We start from the raw sequence: 21,046 nt of genomic DNA, 5'->3' as shown, positions 1-21,046 counted from the left end.
TATTTCATATGTTCTAGGTTGATGTTAGAATGCATCACACAGCCGTAAACTCGACCCTTATGAAGCAAATGTGATTGATGGCACAGAGATGTATTGGGCTTTTACTGTACTTTGCTTTTACGGATTTTACCCTACATGTGAGAAATCAATAGATCTGTCACAGTAGCCCTGATTCCCATGTGGGACAGCTTCCCCCGCCCTGCTGCCACTCGAGCCATCAGCATGACTGATAGCGAGCGCTGGCCGAGATTATGCTATCAAAGCCGGTAAATTCTACCATCCCTCCAGGTACTAGGAACTGAAAGGTTGTAGGGCATTTTAAAGAGCTGAACCGGCTTTTGTATTCACTGCACGACCTCCTGTGTGTGTGTGTGTGTGTGTGTGTGTGTGTGTGTGTGTGTGTGTGTGTGTGTGTGTGTGTGTTTGGTCAGACCATCCTTTCAGCAGGTGTTTCTTTACTGGGAGGTAAATAAAACTATTTGTAGCTGCTAATAGGGAGTGGTGTAGTGAGGGAGGGAAGGATAGTGTGATCGTACTTGGACAAAAATCTAAATACATGAGTCTATTATTTCAAATTTTCACATAGTATAATATGTATGTTTAGATTTTTTTTTTTTGTTTTACTAAGCACTGTCACTGCTTTAATGTTGCAGATGTGATGGAAATGCTGATGTTACAAGATGTAAAAAAAAAAAAAGCATATGTGTTTTCCTTGTTCGATTAAAAAGTAGAGGGAGGGTGTGTGTTTGTGTGTGAAAGAGAGAGAGAGAGGCAGAGAGAGAGAGAGAGAGAGAAAGAGAGAGAGAGAGAGATCTCCAGCTTCAGTACCTGTTAGAGCTCTGGATGGCCAGTTGATCAGATTAGAGGCGTCAGGGCTGGTTAATCTGTAAAGGAGGGGACACAGACCGCCACTCACGCTGCTCTAAAGTCACCGCTCCCATTCACCGGCGGAGAGGCGGAGAGCGCGGCGGGGAATTTCCCCCTCTCTCTCTTCTTTTTTTTTAAAAAAAAACAATGGATACCTGCAGGGTACGAGCCTGGGTGTTTCTGCTCTTATTCTGGCAGGACGGGTCTCTGGCATCGCAGTTTCCGACACAGCTCATGTAAGTATACGCGCCTCTAATCCAATTTCGAGCTGCAGACCAATGTTGTGACTGTGCCTTGTTTCAAGTGCTCACCGTTTACAGACTAAGTATCCTCTCACATGTAATGAGCCACTCAAGGTGTGTGTAGGCTGTACTGTACGTGCAAGCGTGGGGGGGGGGGAGTGGGTGTGGGGGGTGAGAGCTTCATTCATGCCCCGCTGGTCACCGTGATGGACGCAGGTTTGAGGGATGACAATATTTCCTCCGTCCTGCTGCACACCGGGCGGTGATTAATGGAGTTAAAGGGAGTGACTCCTGTGGATTATGTGGACACAGGGAGGACTGACACAGCTCTGTATGAAGTTTGTTTTCTGAAGAGTAAAACCTGCAGGTTCTCCTGGCTGTGATCGTCATGAGATTGTCTGTCATAATAAGATTTTTTTTTCTTTTGCCTAAACAACTCTATTGGTCAATAGCAAAATGACAGTGATTGAACTTTATTCCTGTCTCGTTATTTTATTTTATCTCATTGTTTTCATGCAATATTGTTTCCAGAAACTTTGTATTAATTCAAGTTCATGTGTAGGTGTCCTTATGTCAAGCTAAACGAAAAAGGTTAATTTATTCATAATCTTTGTGCAAGACTATAAAACAAACAAATAGACTAACAAGTAAACAAGATATTTAAAAAAATACACTAATAAGTTAAATTAAAGACCTGTCTCTGTATTTAACAGAGAGACAAACAAACAGGGCTGCACAGTTATTATCTCTTATCTCATTTTTAGGAGATGCCTTATTAACGTAACATGTGTTATCACCGCTTACCCATTTTTTACCTAATTTGTTTTATATAATAATTAACTGCAATTTAAAGTTCAGTCACTGGACCAGCCTAGAAAAAAATCCTATATTTTGTCAAACCCATTTATATCACTGATGACACAATATAACTAATGCCTTTCAGTATGCTGACAGCACCAACTAAAATTCACTTATAAGCCCCTAGCTGATATTGAATCATATTTTCTCGAGCTTCGAGTTACTAATTCAAGCCACTGAGCTGCAGATCAGACCGCTGCAGAAGTAAAACGATACATTACAATCTGTATTATGGGCTACACCATTTGGGATACCCACAACTAATGACTGTGAACATAAATGAAATGTGCAGCCTAATAGTGACACCGAAGAACTATCCAAAAATCAAAACGCCGCCTTCTGCTTAATATGGTGTGTTTTGAATTTAGAATTTGTGAATGAGTGTGTAAATGTGTGAATAAGCAGAAATTCAATTCATGAAGTGCTTTGCATTGATCATCTTGCATGCAAAAAAACTATTCAAAAATTGCAGATTTGACTGATCTTTCCACTTAACTTACCACATATTGTGTGCTATGTGTTCTTATAGGTTGTTGTGTAAACGCATTTAATGTTCATTTAAGATTTGAGTGCTTTATACTTGCAAAGCCGAGCATCCATACAAACTGCACATTACACTGGAAGCTGACAAGTCTGCCTTTGGTTTGCTATGGTGACGGTGTTTATTCAGCGTCACTATTTTTTGTATTTCCATGGCCTCTCTTCTTTTATGTACGCTTGATGAAAAATGTTCCATTGAAAGTAGAGGTTGATGTAGAGGGCTCTCCAATTGAATTATCTGCAGGAGAGAATCTACAAGCCTGAATCCTCTACTGGATAGTCATCATAGAAAATAAAAAAAAAAACACATCTATTTTAGCTTAATGTTGAGCATAACAATGTGACATAACAAGCAATTAAAAATACATTTAATATTAATGTCCATCTGCAAAAGATACCACTAAAAAGGATGTTAGACTAGTAATACTAATGGTTGTTATATCCCTATAAGGTAAATGGTGTTGTTTGGAATATACACACAATGATGAGGTGCAAGTGAATTTATTCTCAAAGTGAGTTGAGAGAAATTAAAACTACCTGGATAAAAATGCATCCTCATGGATTTGATCAAATGGATGGAAAAAGAGAAAAACTCTGATGCTGTTAAGTACTTTTTGCGAACTGGAACCAGGTGGTTCTGTGCCTCTTTATGACCCTTAATAGCTCTGTTGTTCTGGGAAACGCTCTGGAGATGAAACATTTGCACTCCCTTAGATGTTGGGAGCAGTATTTCAAAGTGAGTAAAAAAGAAAACACAATATGGTGTTGAATTTTTTTTTTTTTTTTTTTTAAAGCTTATTATATTCTATAGCGCTGGGCACGCCAAAGCTTGAACCAAAGTAATGACTTTTCATTTTTTGTAGTATGTCGGGCCGGGTCTGAAGAAGGACTGAATTGGCCACTTGTGTGTTAGCGTATGATATACAGAGCACGAGCAGAGCACCGCGGGTTGTTTTTGCTGCAATACTGTTGGTTGTTTCAGAGCCTCGGTCTGCTTTATCTGAACTGGACTGGCTTCTGTCTTAGCCTCTGTAATGATGATGCGTAATTAAAACTGTAGTTTAACACAGCCTCCTGACTGAGATGTATACACTACAGGGCCAGCTCATTACTCTCTCTCTCTCTCTCTCTCTCTCTCTCCAGCGCTGGAGTGACGGTGCCACAACATCTGCCTCCTCTCTCTTTCTTCCATTGTCTCTCCGCCCTCTCTTTCTGCCTCGACTCTCTCGTTTGGCTCTTCCTGTGTCAGAAAAAACAATGTAGGGCAGTGTCTGACCCAGTTGCCATTTGTACGTGCGTTTTGTGTGTGTGTGTGTGTGTGTATGTGTGTTTAATTATCCAGCGTGGTACCAGAGGCTGCAGTAATCAAAAGCCCAGCAACCAGAGCAGAAATATTTTTGCTACCTCAGCTTAACAACCATGACATTATTAGAGCTAAGAGCATCTGTAAAGTGCACGCATTATGCCTGTGATAACACTGTAATGATGATAAGATAATTAGCATCACTGTACTTCATCTGATTTGTAAGTATATGGGATACAGTATCGCTGTGAGAGCAGGAGAAGAGCCTGCTTCATAGAGTTCAACCGTATAGCGGGCTAATTGCAGGTTCTCACCTATGGCATTTTATTAAGTGTTGCCATTAAAATATGGCTTGGACCTCGAGGTATTGTTGGATAAGAGCATGATTTAAAGGTGAGGAATTAATGCATGGTAAATGAGATTTACCATGCCTGGTGGAGAATACGTCCTACTATTAAAGGCCAAATGAACAAGGAGATTTATAATAGAGAAAAACAGACGTATAGCTTTGGGGAGCAGTAGTGTACTTTTTTTTTAATGGTCCTTTACTGTTTATAATGAGCCAAGTCAGCTTTTTATAGTTTAGTCCCTTTTTGTCCGCACGTTGTTGTGTTGGGTATTAAACGTATGCACACACAGAATACACACAACAAGGGACTCAGGAGTGTGAGTTTGTTCTTTAAGGAAGAGCATTTTTGCAAACTCCTTGGACATAAATATTGTAGATTTTGTTCCGATAACGTCATCTATACATGCAAGAGGAACACATGCCCACATATACTGCACCACAGCCTGAGGTTATGTCATCCATTTGTCAGCACCTGAGAGTTTTTTTTTGTTACACCGGTAGCAGTAGATTTCACTGAAGTTAAACTCTGGAGAGACGTCCCTCTGCTTCTCTGAATGCCAAGTCCCAGAAAGCACAAACACACACCCCCACACACACACACACACACATACACACACGCACATACATACACAGACTGCACAAACGCACGCTCACACTTGTACACATAAACTCTCTCACTCAGAATTGACTCGTCGATGCTTCGGGCTTAGGGAGCTTATGGGTTCCAAGGTCCACTAAAACACCTTACAATCAGTTTGTTTGGGGACAAGAAAAAGTCGGGGCAAAGGAGAAGAGAGGGGAGGATGAAGTGAGCAGAATCTAAGATGTGGAATTATCGAGTAAGAAGGAGGAATAAAGAGGGGAAGAGAGGATTGATTTTTGAACACAATGCACAGAGTCAGAAAGTATACTCGGTAAGAGCCATAAAGAATCGGATTTATGAGCTCATGATGAATCAGACTGGTTAAGTTCCATTATTTAAAATGCTCATTCCTAACAGAATGACTGAAAACTGTAGGTTAACACACTTAGCATTAGGTTAATATGATTATTGTACGAGTGGTGTAATTATAATCGTACACAACAACTATGATCTATGTGGCTCAATTAGCAGCAAATGGGAAGCAATATTTATATACCATTCGAGACAACATTCATTTAATCATAATCACCGTCCCTAGATGGAAAATATGATTAACTTAAACATGCATGGGAAAGTCCTCTGGTGAAACAGGCCGGTCTGTAACTCGGTTCTCTACTGCTCCAGAGCTGTCAAAAATGGGAGCAGCAGACGAAGAACTACGGACTCTGAGTTGCCAAGTTCCAGAATAAGTTCTCATGATGCAGCTCATACGGTGTGACATCTTTCAAACTCCATTCTTCAGCTCGAGCCTCGCTGCCATCGAGCTGCTGCAATCGTTGGAAAAGTTTTAGCTGAGACTTATCTCATCAATGACATATCATTATTGGCATATGGATTGGCCGACAGACAATCACAGGTAAATGAACGACGTGTTGGAGTTCTTAAGTGTTGTCAATACATTAAGTTGTTGTCAGCAACAGAGAACTGACACGTTTATTTTTAGACTCGAAAAAGTGTTGAAAAAATGGGAATTCTTGTCTGATAAAAACATTGTGTCATGTTTTAATGTAAAGAATAAAATATAAAAACCACATTACATATTTATACACACATTTCCCCATCAGTTTATGCCTCAAAAATACAGTGGAAAACAAATGCTGCTTTATTTCCCTGAACAGCCCTCGGTCATCCAGCACCACTGTACTTTTTTTTTTCTTCTGTAGGAAGCTGAAGGCTGAAAACACATAAACAAAGGGGGCTCTAGATCACTGTTGCATCCTGTAATTTAGTCAGACTCCTATGTTAGTTTTTCCTTGGGATAGCCATAAAGCTCTGCCAAGCCGCTTGTCTGTAGTTTATCCACAACCTCGAAAAACCTGCAGGCTGAATAAAAAAGACTGGCCTCGCTCTAACACCTACACCTTCCCCCTTCCTCTTCCTGAACTGTTTTGAACTGTGCTATCCTGCTGCTATTCCTACTCATGCAAAAGTGTCTTTTCTTTTTTCCACAAGCACGGTTCCTCTGTATTTTCACATGCACTGTGGATTTTTTCATCCCTGATGCATCTTTTCTGCGCTTTCTGATCTTCCCTACCTTTCTCTCTGTATTTACATACTGCCTCCTACAGTTGATGTTCTGCACACTGTAACTCAGACTTCTGCAGAGTCAACTTTTGAGGAGTTAAGTGAATGCAGTCTTTTTTATGTTTATTTCAGGTTTTTTTATGCGAGTACATTATGAGTGTTGTGGAGGATCACAGTGGATTTAGAGTGAATGCATCCCAATGAGAGTATCTGTATTCACTGTTTACCTGTTAACATTCTCATACAATATTAATGCATCTATGTCACTGTGCATGTAAGTGTGTGTGCATGCATGACAGCTTACATTGTGAATTAATGCATCCACATGCACACATGTATTATGCTCCTACAAGCCTCTCGAAGCAGGTATACACATCGAGATTATTCTCAGAATCCGCTGTGTCGCTTCATGCAACATCTCCAAGGTCCTTGTATCCCTGTGTTCAGGGTGCAAGGAGTGATTTATTATTTCAGTATATTAAAGCACATGCTGCGGGGGGCTTACTTTGGTTTTGACAAGATGATTGGAGGAGGATGAGAGGGAAGGTATAATCCAGTGTGTGGCACCGGCAGGGGCAGACCCTGAACGTCCCCTGAGCTCTTTGATGTTCAGAAAAGCACGCCGGTCCTGGCCTCTTTCGCCTGTCCTGTCACATCAGCGTCACAGCTCACAACACAGAGCCGACACTTATCCGATTGGTTGACTTCGTGTTTGAACTCTCAGAAAGCAATCGTATTGGTTGACTCCTCCCGATGACACGTGTTTGATTAGATGCCATTGAATCTGTTCCCGTTGATTCAGCCAATGATTGGTTGACATTTTGTCTGACCTATCGGCAAGATTCTCTCAGGCCTTGTTGGGTTTTTTTTTTACGCTGCGTGTCCGGATTGGTCTCGTTAGATGATGGATGTTAGATAACTTCATTGACAGTTTAATTGTGAAAGGCTGTGATGTGTCTTCTAAGCTGGTTACAAGATTGATTTGTGTGCGTTTCTCTTTTGTCCCCGTAGGATTAAAGAATGGGTTGATCAGATGCAGAAAGAGCTCGTCACCCTGGCGGACACCGCCACAGCCGGGAAGAGCCTCACTCAGGTACAACCCCTCCGTCCTCCACCTCCACCTCCACCTCCACCAACACCACTACACATATAAAGAAAGTGAAATCCTACAATGTTATGTACAGTAAGAGTCAATGTGTCAAAGAAGTTGAATTCCTTCTTGTTTAAAAGTTCCATTCCTCTAAAAAAAACAAAAACGTTTTTTTCAGCAAAGCATAATATATGCGTGGTGTTTTCATCTAGATTTTCCTGAGCAACCAAAACCTGTACACTGTGGAGCAAAATGACGCAGAGGAGCTGGTGGCCAGAGCGGCAACAAAAATTGAGCAGCTGCTGCGGAAGAGGTCCGCTGCCTTGGAGGTAAGACTCACCACTATTACAGGAAACAACTTGTCTGTTTGTGATTTTACATCGCTTTTGAAGCCGAGTACAGGAAGACAAGTCATTATGATCCAGCACCACAGAAGGAATGTTCCATCTGTTTCTTGTTAGGATATTGTCGACGTGAACATGTTTATTTAATAACCAAAGACCATGAGGTGGACTAGTTTGCCCACCTCAGGAATTTTTCTAGCTGAAATGTTTTTGTTTTTTTTAAATGGCTGAATGTAACCACGGGGGGAGTGGATAGACGAGGATAAACTAGGAGAGGAGATTTAGCTCTTCAAACTTTCACCTGGATCACGTTCCCTTTTGTTCTCAGCAGTTTGTCTTTTGGAGAGGGGAGACCTGGATTGAACCCACAACTGTGTGAGCCTGAGGGCTTCAGCTGCAGAGCTGTAGTGTTGGTGTGAGCATCTTATGGTGAAAAGTTTGATAAGAGTGCAACATTCATTAAATGTTTCCTCTCGTTCATGTTGGGCATTTCAAATAATTAAGAACACATTTGTAATAATTATTACACTTTTCAGATCCAGTCGATTAAGTTGATGAAATGACAGTGAGCTATCTATTTAATGATACATTATCCACTATTAGTGATCCATTATAGAATAATTGTTTAAACAAAGAACTATAGCTGACATATGGTAAATGGACTTGAGCTTGTATCGTGGTTTTCTAGTCTTCTGACTACTTGAAAGCGCTACCCATACAGTATGTAGAGTGACCAGTTGCTGTTTTACCACCATCTGGATTGTTGTCTTATTCCTGACCTGCCTGAGGTTTGATACTGGTTCTTAAAGGTGATTCAAGTTGGTTTGATTAAAATAAAACCTTAAAGGCTTTATATGCGATTTTTTGATTTTTTTGAGCACCAGCATGAAACCAAAACAACTCGCGCTGCATTGTTGTGTTAGCATGCTAATGCTAGCGATCTTTATTATGCTCGTATCTTCACACTGCATGTAAATTTACCTGAAATGAGCGTGATCTAGAAACACAGTTAAGCAGTGAGTACAGTATGTTATTCTTCTTTTCTCTAGTCCCTCAATTAAACAACTTTTATACTCGAGGGGAGGAGTCATCCGGCCGTCCCGGCGATGTAAACAAAGTGAAGATAGGACTCTGAAAACTCTGAAAACATCACAGACAGTGGGACTCGGGTGTTACACCCATTGTAGACAGTCATGACTCACAGAGTTATTTTCAGAGGATATACTTGATTTATATTATATTTAAGTGTGAAACATCACATATAAAGACTTTAAAAAGAAGAGTGTCATGTTCGAAACATTTAACTAATCATCCCATCACAGTGCCCCAGGATCTTCTCCTAAGCTGTTAGATAAATGTACTTAGTTATGGGACTTTAAAAAAAAATTGCGGGGGAGCTTTTTGTCCCTTTATTGTAGAGATAGGACAGTGGATAGAGCCGGAAATCAGGGAGAGAGAGAGAGAGTGGGGAATGACATACAGGAAAGGAGCAACAGGTCAGATTTGAACCCTGGGCCACCTCCGCACATGGGCTGCGTGCACCAACCACAGCCCCACCAGCGCCCCTATAGTCTGAATGTTTGTAGAAAAATACTGAATGAAGCATGCACACAAAACGGTAGAAAGTGAGGAGCATTTTTTTTCTGCAGGGTTCAATGTGATAATGAGAGCTTTGACCCTGAGGATGTTCTCTTTCCCCCCTCTCACATTTGGTCCTTCTTTTTTCTTTTTTTCACTGTAAAGTGGGTCAGAGATGCTCATCTATATGTGAACTGTATTTAAAAAACAAACCAGAGGGAGTTAACAGCATCCCATGCTCTGCCTTTATAAGGCATCCCCGCTGTTGTCTTCTTCGCGATGGAGAGAGAGTATTTATGAATGTTCATAAACACATCCCCTGCTAAGTGTCTCTTTTGTGTATGCTAAGTAAACATCCTGGTGTTCTTATCATTTTTCCGAGTGCCGGTGCCATAAGAGTCGTAAGCAGAAAAGTTCCATCAGCTGATACAAACGAGAGAAAGTTGCAAAGAAGTTCCAGCTCCTGTGTTTTTCTAAGTGTGTGTTTAGATGTTAGGTGGCCTGTGGTTGATCAGCTAGCCTGATGCTACCAGTCAATCCAACCTCGGGTCATCAATCACACCTCGCTCTTTATGGCGCCTCATCTGTTCCCGCCAGCGTGATGATATGAAATTCTTTGTTCTGAGATGTGCGGATGGGGAGAGTAATGGATGACGAGAAAGAAGGGAAATTGCATGAGAATGACGGCTGCATGGGGAGATAGACAGGCAGATTTAGAAAAAGGAGGTCAGTGCACAGGATGCTATCATGAGACAATATAAATTCATCTTTGAGAGAGATTGAAAAAAAAAATGGCCTACTTTTGGGTGCTGCTTTAGGCTCCATGCGCGGACCATATAGTAATGCCGAGAAAATTAAAATCAGAATGTATACATGAATTGAAGGGACCGGCTTTAAAATTCATCAAACGGGCAGGAAGAGATGCTTTCTTGTTCAGTACCGTTTATAGACGGGGAACGACTTTCAATGTCAAAATAATTGGAGGTAGCCCAAGGCACACGAGTGACTTTAACTTTGTAATCAACTACGCTAACTTTGTCCTCCGTTTGCCTCATTGTCTTCCTCTCTCTGACTTTCTGTCTCTGATCCCTAACTCTGCGTGATGACAGATCAGAAAGCCACAGGTGTGTGTGTGTGTGTGTGTGTGAAGCATGTGTGAGTCCATGTGTGTCTGCCAATCCTTCCATAAATAAATGTGTGGCAGAGTGTCACATGCATATTTAATGAGTACTTGGATGCACACTGTTAGTGAGTAAAGAATTTACAATGTGTACTGGGGTTTGATCTCAACAGGAGCCCTCAGGTACTCATACACATTAGGCCAGGTGGAGGGGGGTGGGGGGGGGGGGGGGCTGCAGCTACCCCTGCTGGTAAGAGTAAAACACAGTGGAATAACCTTTTTATACACAAACAATTATATAAAATGAAATTACCGTAAATCATCAAATAGTAACCAGTAGTCAATAAGTGAGACCCGGCCTCTTATTACAGCCGGTATAGGCACGGCCCGCAAGGACACATGAAGACCGCCCCCCCTTTTAACAAGCCACATTAACTTGTTAACTACAACATGCTTTTTCATTTTAAACAGTGCAGCGTTCAGTGCTTGTTTAACTGTAGTCTATTTGACACGGCGCAGCTTTTCTTGCCTTCACGGTAGCCGTCGTCACACGTGATACTCAGGAAATCAAATGTTTTACTCAGACCAGGCACTGCAAGTCAACAGAAACACCCGGAGGGAGTCAGTAGACGAAGTTATCAGAAACAACGTGAGAAACTTAGTGAGTCAGAGAAAAGTAAACATGGTGTTCTCTGAAATGAGAAAAGCAGACACAAAGAACAGAGCAGTACGTAGCCTCATACACGTATGATTCAACGCGCCGGTGATCGTTAACTGCAGAAATGTTCAACATCACTTTGAGACAAAGCACACATCATGAACTTTAATAAGGCATCGGGTATTTGTTCAAACATTTTCACTTTGTACTAAACTGCAATGAAACTTCTCAGACAGAGAGCATTTCATATAAAGGGCCTGCCTCTACTAAAAAGCCTCCTTCATATTAAAACCTGGTACTTTCTGCTGGTGAGTAAATAAAGGAACTGGTTATTATTTGAGGATTTACAGGAAGACATTTGAATTTCTGTTCTTGTGGATGGATCATTTTTTTGAGTTTGAGTATGGAGAAATTGTAAGATTCAAGAATTAGATGTAATCTCTTTTACTAATAAAGTGTCACTGCGAGCCATCACAGCCAAAAGTTTAAATGTGTTTTATAAACTAACCCACGATACAGATTTAAACTCGTTTCTATGTTGCTTGGCAGTTGTTTCCCGCTGAACAATACAGTGTTTTCTTCTGTTTGGAATCCTTGCTGTCCTCTTGTGTTCACATGGTAGAAACTGACCCACAACCAACCTTTGATGAAGAGCTAAGGAAAGAAATGTAAAAGCTGTGAGCAGAGAAAAGTGATCTGAGTGCATTCACATTTTGAAGTAACAGTCTCTACAAATGAAAGTAGTTCTTAAAGTAGCAATATTTAAGATATTTACTGACTTAAATCATAAAATGACCTTATATCATCAGACATTAAGGAAACATGCTACTCGCTTCTCTGACAATAAAGCAGCAGCCAGTATGTCCTATACTGCTAAGTTTGGATTCCAGTCCAGAATGGTCTGTGTTTTTTTAACCAGGTGGTTTTAAGGCACTCCCACAAAACTGTTGTGGATGCCCCCCTCGGCTTTTCCAGGCAAACAGCAAACCAACTGGTGAAGCAGGCAAGTGAACTGGTTCAGGTTTAACTTTTTTTAAAAATGGAAAACGCAGAAACGTTTCAAGCTTCGGTGTGCGCAGCGTGGCAACCTGTGAGCATTGACTGGTGGGCGGGGGGTTAGAGTTAGCTTATTCTACATATTCATGTGTTTAAAAATTGAGACTCTTTGATCAGAGTCAAGTCCATCTCTGTCAGCTCAGACTAACTTTTATTAGTTTTTATTAGACCATAAGTTGCCATGGTTAATGAAGAATGAAGAATGTAATTGGACAGGGCATTGGCAACACACACACACACACACACACACACACACACACACACACACACACACACACACACACAGAATATGAAGCTGCTTAGGAGTCATTTGTGTCAAAACGTACTTCTATCTCTTATAGAGAGAGACAGGGAGAGAGAGGCAGAGAGTCACGGAGAGAGAGAGAGAGAGAGAGAGGCGACTCTTTTAAAGTTGTTGACCACAAAGTGAAAGTGTATGATGTGCCTGAGGCTTTATCTAATTACTTGCGCTCGTCTCCCCCTCCCCTCACACACCAGCCTGTTCTCCCTTTGTCTCTCGCTCTCTGTTTACTCTGTAATTAAAAACTTATTTATTGATGCTGCAAAACTGTTCGGGCAGAAGGCAAGCTGATAAAAGACTAAAGACAGACATCCGCGCAGGCTCACACATCAAGGTATTGTCTATAGTCCACCTCCCTCTGTTAATAACAATCAGCAGCCATGTGTTCACCGCAGTTGTTTGCGTTTGTTTGAACAATCTGCATGAGGTTCACCTGTGTGCTTGTGTGTGTGTGCGTGTGTGTGTGTGTGTGTGTGTGTGTGTGTGTGTGTGTGTGTGTGTGTGTAATTCTCTCTTCTCCTGAGGTGAAGGGCTCTATCCAGTGATTAATGAGCCGGTAAACAACATCTCTAAGAGTAATATCTCAACCAGCACCACTAAATTCGGGGACACAGGTGGCCCACTGTCTGCGAGTGTGTGTGTGTGTGTGTGTGTGTGTGTGTGTGTGTGTGTGCGTATGTGAACTTTTGTCTTTTGGCACCAACAGCAAATTTGTGTTCAAAATGACATTATCTTCTTTTACCAAGATTTGAATTTGCTATAGCTGGAGTGCAGGTTAAGAACTGGAAATGAGTCTCAGTATAACAGTCATTTATAAATAATGACATTTCATATGGATACAATCATCTGGTTTATAATGGACGGATGATATTTTCAGCATTATTTATAAAAATGTGAGACATCAACGAACTATACTTTTGTAATTATTACATTTATTAATGCGCTTGTCATGTCAATTATGACCAATTATGACCCTTTTTTGTGCTGCAGGTTAAATACCAAAAAAGTCCATTGCAGCTTCTATTGCATCTTTAATGAAATCAGTACGTTCCAGATTAGAAGAAGTGGACAAGACTGCATGATTTAAATTACTGGTTTTCTGATTGCTGTTTTGAAACCTCAAGTGTCAATAATTGCATTTCCCATGTTGTTTTTTGGACCATCTTTGGATAAAAGGGTGGAGCTTAATAGTAGCGAGGGACTGGCAAATGCTAAATTGTCAAAGCTAACGAGTCTTTGCCCCAAAGGCTTTTTCAGAAGCTGGCTAATTAGATATTTAGCCACACAGTTTCCAGATAATGAGTTTCTATTTGTGGTTTAGCTGCTGGAGTAGTGATTTATTCGACATAGCAGCCAGAGGCATCCGCCTGTCACTCAAGGTAGCCACACCCCAAATTATACATTGCTTTAAGCCTTAATATAAATCAAACGGGTAAGTCATATAAAAACTTCCCTGTTCAGGTGTTATGAATGGGAAAAGGGCTTTAGGCTATAAATCTGTTTAATTCCACTTTAAAATTTGGCATTTTAATATGGGGCTGAACAGGAATTGACTCACTTTGGGAGACAGCCTCAAGTGGCCACTCAATGAACTGCAGCTTTGGCATGTCAGCATTGACTTTATTTTACACAGTTACTTTGTATTACTGACTTTAATATCTGCCTTAGTTCAAGGGCAGCAATAAGGCATTTAACTTGATACAAACAACGTCCTTAGCCCCACGTGTCCAGCCAGTGTCCACTACGTCAGCTTCATGCTTTCATCATTTACATCATCAAAGATGCAACAGATGCAACATCATTCTTTCCTTGTGTGTTCATAATTTGCTTCAGTTTACATCCCAAAACAACATACAGTCTCAACATTCCCATTATTGCATATGCATCAGATGTTCACTGTCATAAAGCAAGCTTCAGTTACGCATGGAGACATTGTGTTATTGAAATAAATAACACATTAATATTGCTTTTGGAAATTTGCAAAATCGTTTTATTTAATATGTTCCAGATTTATGTTATTCTCCTTGATGACTGAGTTTAAAAAAGTAGGCCTGGTATACTCATTAACAATTCCATCATACTTAAGTATCCGATATACTGTCTCATCAAGAAATTCATCCGTCAGGTTGTAGCAGCTGGTTCATTAAAAAGATGAGACTAACAGGAAGTGATAGTCACATGAAAAACATTACAGATCTAGGCTCATATTTTTTTTTTTTTTTGGTCTTCCATTACCCGGCAGTGTTTGTCCAATGAGAGCTTTTTTTTGTTGTCTATTTTTGTACCACTCTGGATTCTGCAAGTACTCAGTTTTCTATTCAGGATTTCACCTTGAAGTCTACATTAAAGAGGAACATCAGGATGGGCGGGGCGGTTACAGAACATTTTGCAATTATTTGCAAGGAGGAAACCAGACATGTTGTTGTTCCATGTTATAACCCAAATGGCAACTAACAAGCCTTCAGAAAAAAAAACAAGAACTATAGCAATCTTTTATTTTTAGTTTGTAACCTGATGTGTTTCTACATCCTCCATCAATATCTTAATATTCACGTGTTCTGTGTTTTCTTCTTCAGGATTTCTTCTGTACTGCTCAGCAGCATAGTTATCCTGTTCTCTCGTTTAGATGTGCAGCTAAGTGTTTAGTGTGTTATTTGTCCATGTCTTAACTACAATCTTTGTGCCCCAGGTGTTGCACCATATTTTTATTAATCTGTCGCCTGCTGTTACAATGTTATAATAATGAGCACAAGATGTGACATTATGATGTTTTCATGAGTATGCGTGCCTGTGTGTGTGTGTGTGCGCTGTCGTAACACAGTAATGAACGGAGGCTATGATACGATCAGAGATATTTCAGTCTCTAGAGCAGATGTTACTCAACCTCCCATCTCCGCTCTGCGTTGATCATATTAAACAGACAAGAGGTGTCTGCATGTGTCGCTGTGTGTGTGTATGTGATAGACTGGGGGGAGGGGGGGGGGGGGGGGGAGAGGGAGGGAGTGGGAGGGGGTGAGAGAGAGAGAGAGGGAGGGAGCGGTGCAGATGGGAAATTCAAACCAGACTTATGGTAAGCCAGGGACAAGTGTCTAATACATTCAGAGAGAAGAAATCCAAACTGGAACACAACATGCTCACAGTTGCATTTCAGTGTTTCACAGCCAAGAGATGAAGTTGTTTTGTATCCAATTTAGTGATCAGCATTTATTAAACAGACATGTAGCAATTTTCAGAATGAATATTGTGACACTTCACTTTGTTAAACGGACATGTAGCAATTTTCAGAATGAATATTGTGACACTTCACTTTTGTTGTGATGAAAGTAATCGAGTGGGCTTCTAAAAGTCTCATAGAAGATAAAGAAATGAAGTCTTTTGAACAGTTATCTTTTACAGTATGGTCCACCCAACTCTCACTGAATTAGATTCTTACAAGTGAGACGTTACCTTTTCTGTTAAAAAAAAAAAAAAAAGATTGATCCACTGGTAAAATGTAAAAATATATGACTGCAGGAATGTAACAATCATGACAAACAAATGTGTGTCAAGGTAAAAAAAATGAATTCTCATGCAATATATCTCCAACTGGTCGGGAACAAAAATGTGCAAAAATAATAATAATTAAACTACTAACTCAACCTATTGGAAATAATGTATATGGAAGATTTTAAACAACAACCCCCAATTCAAAGAAAGTACAAAGAACATGTAACGCCGAGGTGTTGGAGAGAATGTGGGGAGCAAATGGCAAACCACGGTCATTTATATTTGCTCCTGTAGAGTTATAAGTGGAATCTGGGGACACTCCATCAGAGAACTTACAAATAAATTATCATTTCTTTAAATCAATTCTGTCAAGTTGTTCTATAAGGGAAATTACCAGAAGGGATGAGGAAGAAAGACTCTCACTCGTTTTCAGCTATAAGAGCAGCAATGATTGAACAAATAACAAAGAGTTGGTTTAAATATGACAACTTAATCAGAATCAGAATCAGATTTATTGGCCAGGTATGCTTACACACACAAGGAATTTAACTTTGTTGAACTGTGCTCTCTTATGTACAGGTACAACATTAAATATCAACAATAAACAGAATAAGAAAAGACTAATATTTACATGACTAAATATGAAACAGTGCAAAAGATGCTGAAGTAACATGATAATAAGTAAAATGCAGTTATGTGACAGATGGGTCAATTAAGATGTGACTGAAAATGGAAGGATGTTGTAAATGAAATAATAAATGGATGAAATGCCCATGAGAATTAGAAATCAGAGATGGATGAGGAAAATGGGAGAGGTACACAACTTCTGAGCCCTTTAATGATCATCTGGTTGAATGATGTTAAGGTATGTAGCGTGTTCAGTAGTCATTTCCCTTTAAGCATGCAGACATTAACAGATGTGCATATGAACTAAATGAAGATGTATATGCATGTATGCACAGATCTGTCTACTGTATGCAGGTACATGAGTTTATAACACCTGGTTGTCAGTCATTAACATATAATAATGCATCCCTCTAACATAAACGTATCAGACATTGATAATCTAGTGTCTCTGAGATTTATATTATCGGTTATTGTAGTTGTTTCCCCTTGTTTTCTTTTTCTTTATTTCTTTCTTTTCTTGTGTTCTTTGTTTTCCTCTATGTTTTCATTTCTTCTTAATACTCTCATAATATCGTTTCTGAAAATGAAATGAAAATAAATGAAGTAATCAAGATGGGACAAGGTGAGAGTTACACTCTGGATAACACCAGGTGGAGATTTCCGCATTGAAATACACACAAGCTTTTCTGAGCTTTTATCTTGAGAGTTCCAGTTTAAATGTATATGTCCCCCCCCCCCCCCCCAATAGGGATTATTATGGCATTATAATGAGTATGTTTTTACATTCACATTTGGAAAAGACAATCATGGACTCTCAATGTTTGTACAGTGAAGACATCCAGTTGTTTTAGCTCTCCAATCTGAGTTAGTGACACACTGTACATTTTCCAAAGTAGTAATGTACACACATATGTGCAGTACATGAGAGAAAAAGAGAAAGGGAATAAAACAGGCAGCAGCTGTGGATTTACCGCTCCCATCGGAGGGTTTGGCCTCGAGAAGCCGTGTGGAGCGGCGAGGCTCTCCCCTGGGCTCTCACAGCTGCAGATACCTCTGCTCTGTCTCGTGCTCTTCTTTTCTTTTTTTGCCCTCATCTTACCTCCCTTTCCCATTCAATCCCATGAATCTCTTGCTTTCTGTTACCCTGCTTCTTCTCCAAGTTACTGTATCTCTCCTCTCCTGTGTCCAGCTCATGACCTTCCGCCACAGTTCTCTGTCAAACCTGAATTTGAAATCATCTCTTCTTCAGATGTTCTGACCTCTGTCTCTCTCATATCATGCTCTTTTTTTTTTTACTCCCTTTCCCTTTTTTTCTTCTTCTTTATATCATGTCTCTCTCTCACACTTCCTCTGTTCTCCTCTGCTCTTGGTCGTTTGGATTTTAAATACAATCTGTTTCTTATTTAACTAAAGGTTCATCTTGTTTCCATACCCATCATTCACTCCCTCAACACAACGTATTATTTAGACATAAACATGAGAGGGGGAAACCATTTGTCTTCTTTCCCAGAAAACCAACTAATGCATTGCTTGAGAAAGCTTTCCGTCGACGTTTCACAAACAACCTCCTCCATGCAAATCTCTCTATATTATTCCACCGTGCATTTTTAATAAGCAAAGTTTTAATGATGACTATACAAACACTGAGATAACGCTGAGACGGAGCATTCTTCTTCTTTTTGGACTGGCCTTTCTGTTAATCCATCTGCCTTTCTTTCTTTTTTTTGGGGGGGGGGGGATGGGTTTTCAGCCTTCTTCTTTTTATGTCTGTAGTACTGACCCTTTACATTTCTTACATTTCTACTTTCTCCACATCCCTTTGAGCTGGGACTCATTATGGGAGAGTAGGTAACAAGCATCGATGAATGTGGACACGTTGTCAGAAACGAGCAGAGGAAAGATAAGGCTGAATGTGGGTGTTAATGATCTTTTAGGCCGTTACCACTCTTGCGAGTATTGCTTTGTTGTCTGGGGGGGGAGAAGGCTGTGTGCTCTGAATGGCCCATTGATTTCAGGCGTGTGGAGCTTTTACACACAGACACACACACCACAAACACACACACACTGAGGGAGTCTGGGAGAGGCTCTGTGAGGTTTAGCAGAGCCTGTCTCATCTTCCCTGTCTATCCTTTAAGCTGTACTCTGCTTTCTCACTAAATGCATGGTGGGCCACTGGGCTGCCCTGGCAGAATGACAACTAAGCGAGCGGGGCAGAAACATCTCTCTAAAGGCAGGTGAGCAGGTTTAGGACTCCACTGCCGTCCAAACACTGAGCCTGGCTCTGGATGTTTCTGTGCTTCTCTGGGGCTGCAGTGTAATGACCTCATATATCAGTGGAAAGAGCAGGAAGTGATAATATTACACCATCTGCCTTACTTGGCCTTTTGGGGATTGGAAACCTTAAGTAGACACGGATCCATATATTTTATTGACTCTTGGTTTTCACATATAAACATTTAATTTTCTGTCTCAACAAAGTTGCAGAAGCACAAAACAAAGGTAGAAATAGACAACCTTACATTACTAGTGTGGGGGAAATGGCGGCAAGGCACGACTCGGTCTGGCCAATCACATAGGGCTTTCACACTTGCAGAAAACTCCTGAAATTTAAGGATATTTCTAGGAGGAACTGTGTGTGTGAAAGCATTCTGCCAAATCTTTCACTCTGACTTTACCCGGAGTTTCTATTCTACAATTCACTTAGCAGACGATTTAATCCAAAGCGACGTACATCAGAGAGTAAGTACAACACAAGCAAGGATCTAGAAAAAAGGGAACAATGTCAGTAAGAGCAAACGATCAGCTTTGAGTCCGATTGGACACACAGGTGCTGACAGGAAGTGACCAGAGGCAAAGCACAACATTGAGGGCAGTTCTTGAGAGCTCTAATCAGTATAGAAACCATCTTATAAGTCGTCGTTATCAAACAAAAACCATCGTCATTACCATCATCATCATCAATAATATGGAGACCATCATCATTAAGTTAGTAGGTATTCATGAAAGAGCTGGGTCTTTAGCTTTTTCTTAAAGGTGCAGAGGGACTCTGCAGATCACATGGAGTTTGGAAGTTCATTCCACCACCGGGGGGGCATCTCCTGCCAGACCGCTAGTATGTTGTGCTTCTCTCTTTTGTTGATGTTGTCATTCCGTTGAGCCATTGATATAAAGGCAAATATTCTCATTATAGCATCGTACTGTATAGCGGACTCTGTTGCTTTGTCCGCTACTTCCGCGTCTTTTTTTTTCCTTCGTCACGTCTTGCCTTAGGAGATCCCCCTGTCCCCCCCCCCTCCCCCCCTTCCTGTCTGACAGAGATAGTCTCCCGCTGTGAGGAGCATTATGTGAACATCCGGAGCTGTCCTCCTGAAATGATCTAGATATTATATCAGGAGTGCATGTGTGAAAACAGCTACAGCATCTCAAGAAAACAACTGTAATGAACTCATTACCACAGACAATTCCTTTATTGGTGTCATCATTGGGGTTGCTGTTGTGTTTAAAAGGTATTAAGATGCAAATAATCACATGACATGCAGCAGAAATATTGCCGGCAAATGGAATTTGGTGTTCCTCCCACCTTGTATTAGATTTGTGTTATTCCTTTTGATGTATTTTCTCCTTTCTAAGAGAAGAGAAGATATGATAAAATAAGATGTATTTTATTGCCCCCTTGGGACAATTGTCCTTGGACTGTCCAGCTGCTATTTATAAGTAATACAGAATATAGAAAAATTCAGCTGAAATTTAAAATCAACAACTTTCTCTCACAGTCGCACCTTTTTCAATAAATGGATCCAATTGCCATTCCCCCTCTGAATCTCTGTGTCCCTCTTCCCCCATTAAGGCTGCAGGGGGGGAGCGGTGGCTCTCCTCATATCTCCAGTGGTCATCTAGTGACAGAGTGGACTCATTACTGTGTGGAGCTGGGGCGTCTATACTACAATAAGTCAGAGGGAGACTAATGAGCAGTTAGATCGAGCAAGCTACGGGGAGTGTGTTACGCACTCCCATAACGAAGCACTTGTAGTGCTAAATCTGCGCGTTTCAACTGAGCAACACTGGCTGCTCATCAAATTGGCAGAAACAGCAACTTGCCGTCACTGTGTAATGAACTGCTATGCCAGTTTAGTGAGGTTAGCTGTCACTCAGGGAGACGCCTCATCAAATCAAAGCTCTGTAGTTTAAAGCCAATTTTATTGTGGCTTTGCTCTTTTTCTCGGGGTGGAGGGAATACCTGTCTGTGTGTTTGACAAAAGAGAGCGATGGGGAGGGATACAGAGGAAGAAAAAAAGAGAGAAAAATGAGAGAAGTAATTAGGTATCTTTCCTCACACACACCCTCCTCACCCTCCCCCGTATCTCCCAGAGGGGAGAGGAGCCTCGTCAAAGCCCTGTCATGAATTTTTTAACAACCCGGTCGGTCTTGCTCTCTCAGGAGGTGCATGCATGTGTGTGTGT

General features: G+C 40.8%; 1 protein-coding gene across 3 annotated transcripts in view; it reads left to right on the top strand.

The window, feature by feature from the left end:
- The first annotated feature begins 839 nt into the window (after positions 1-839).
- Positions 840-21,046, top strand: part of LOC132972399 (voltage-dependent calcium channel subunit alpha-2/delta-1) — a 68,658-nt gene continuing 48,451 nt past the window's right edge. For 2 of the 3 annotated variants that reach the window (XM_061035190.1, XM_061035191.1), the window contains exons 1-3: positions 841-1,103; positions 7,338-7,419; positions 7,629-7,745. In XM_061035190.1, coding sequence (XP_060891173.1) covers positions 1,015-1,103; positions 7,338-7,419; positions 7,629-7,745 — 288 coding nt within the window. In that variant the 5' untranslated portion in view covers positions 841-1,014. Of the gene's footprint in view, positions 1,104-7,337; positions 7,420-7,628; positions 7,746-21,046 lie in introns of all 3 variants that reach the window. The other variant, XM_061035189.1, reaches the window with a different exon arrangement.

Source organism: Labrus mixtus, chromosome 4, assembly GCF_963584025.1.
Source record: "Labrus mixtus chromosome 4, fLabMix1.1, whole genome shotgun sequence".
NCBI classification, from domain to species: Eukaryota; Metazoa; Chordata; class Actinopteri; order Labriformes; family Labridae; genus Labrus; species Labrus mixtus.
Note: the sequence above shows the minus strand (reverse complement) of the source record. Positions and strands in the feature narration are given on the sequence as shown.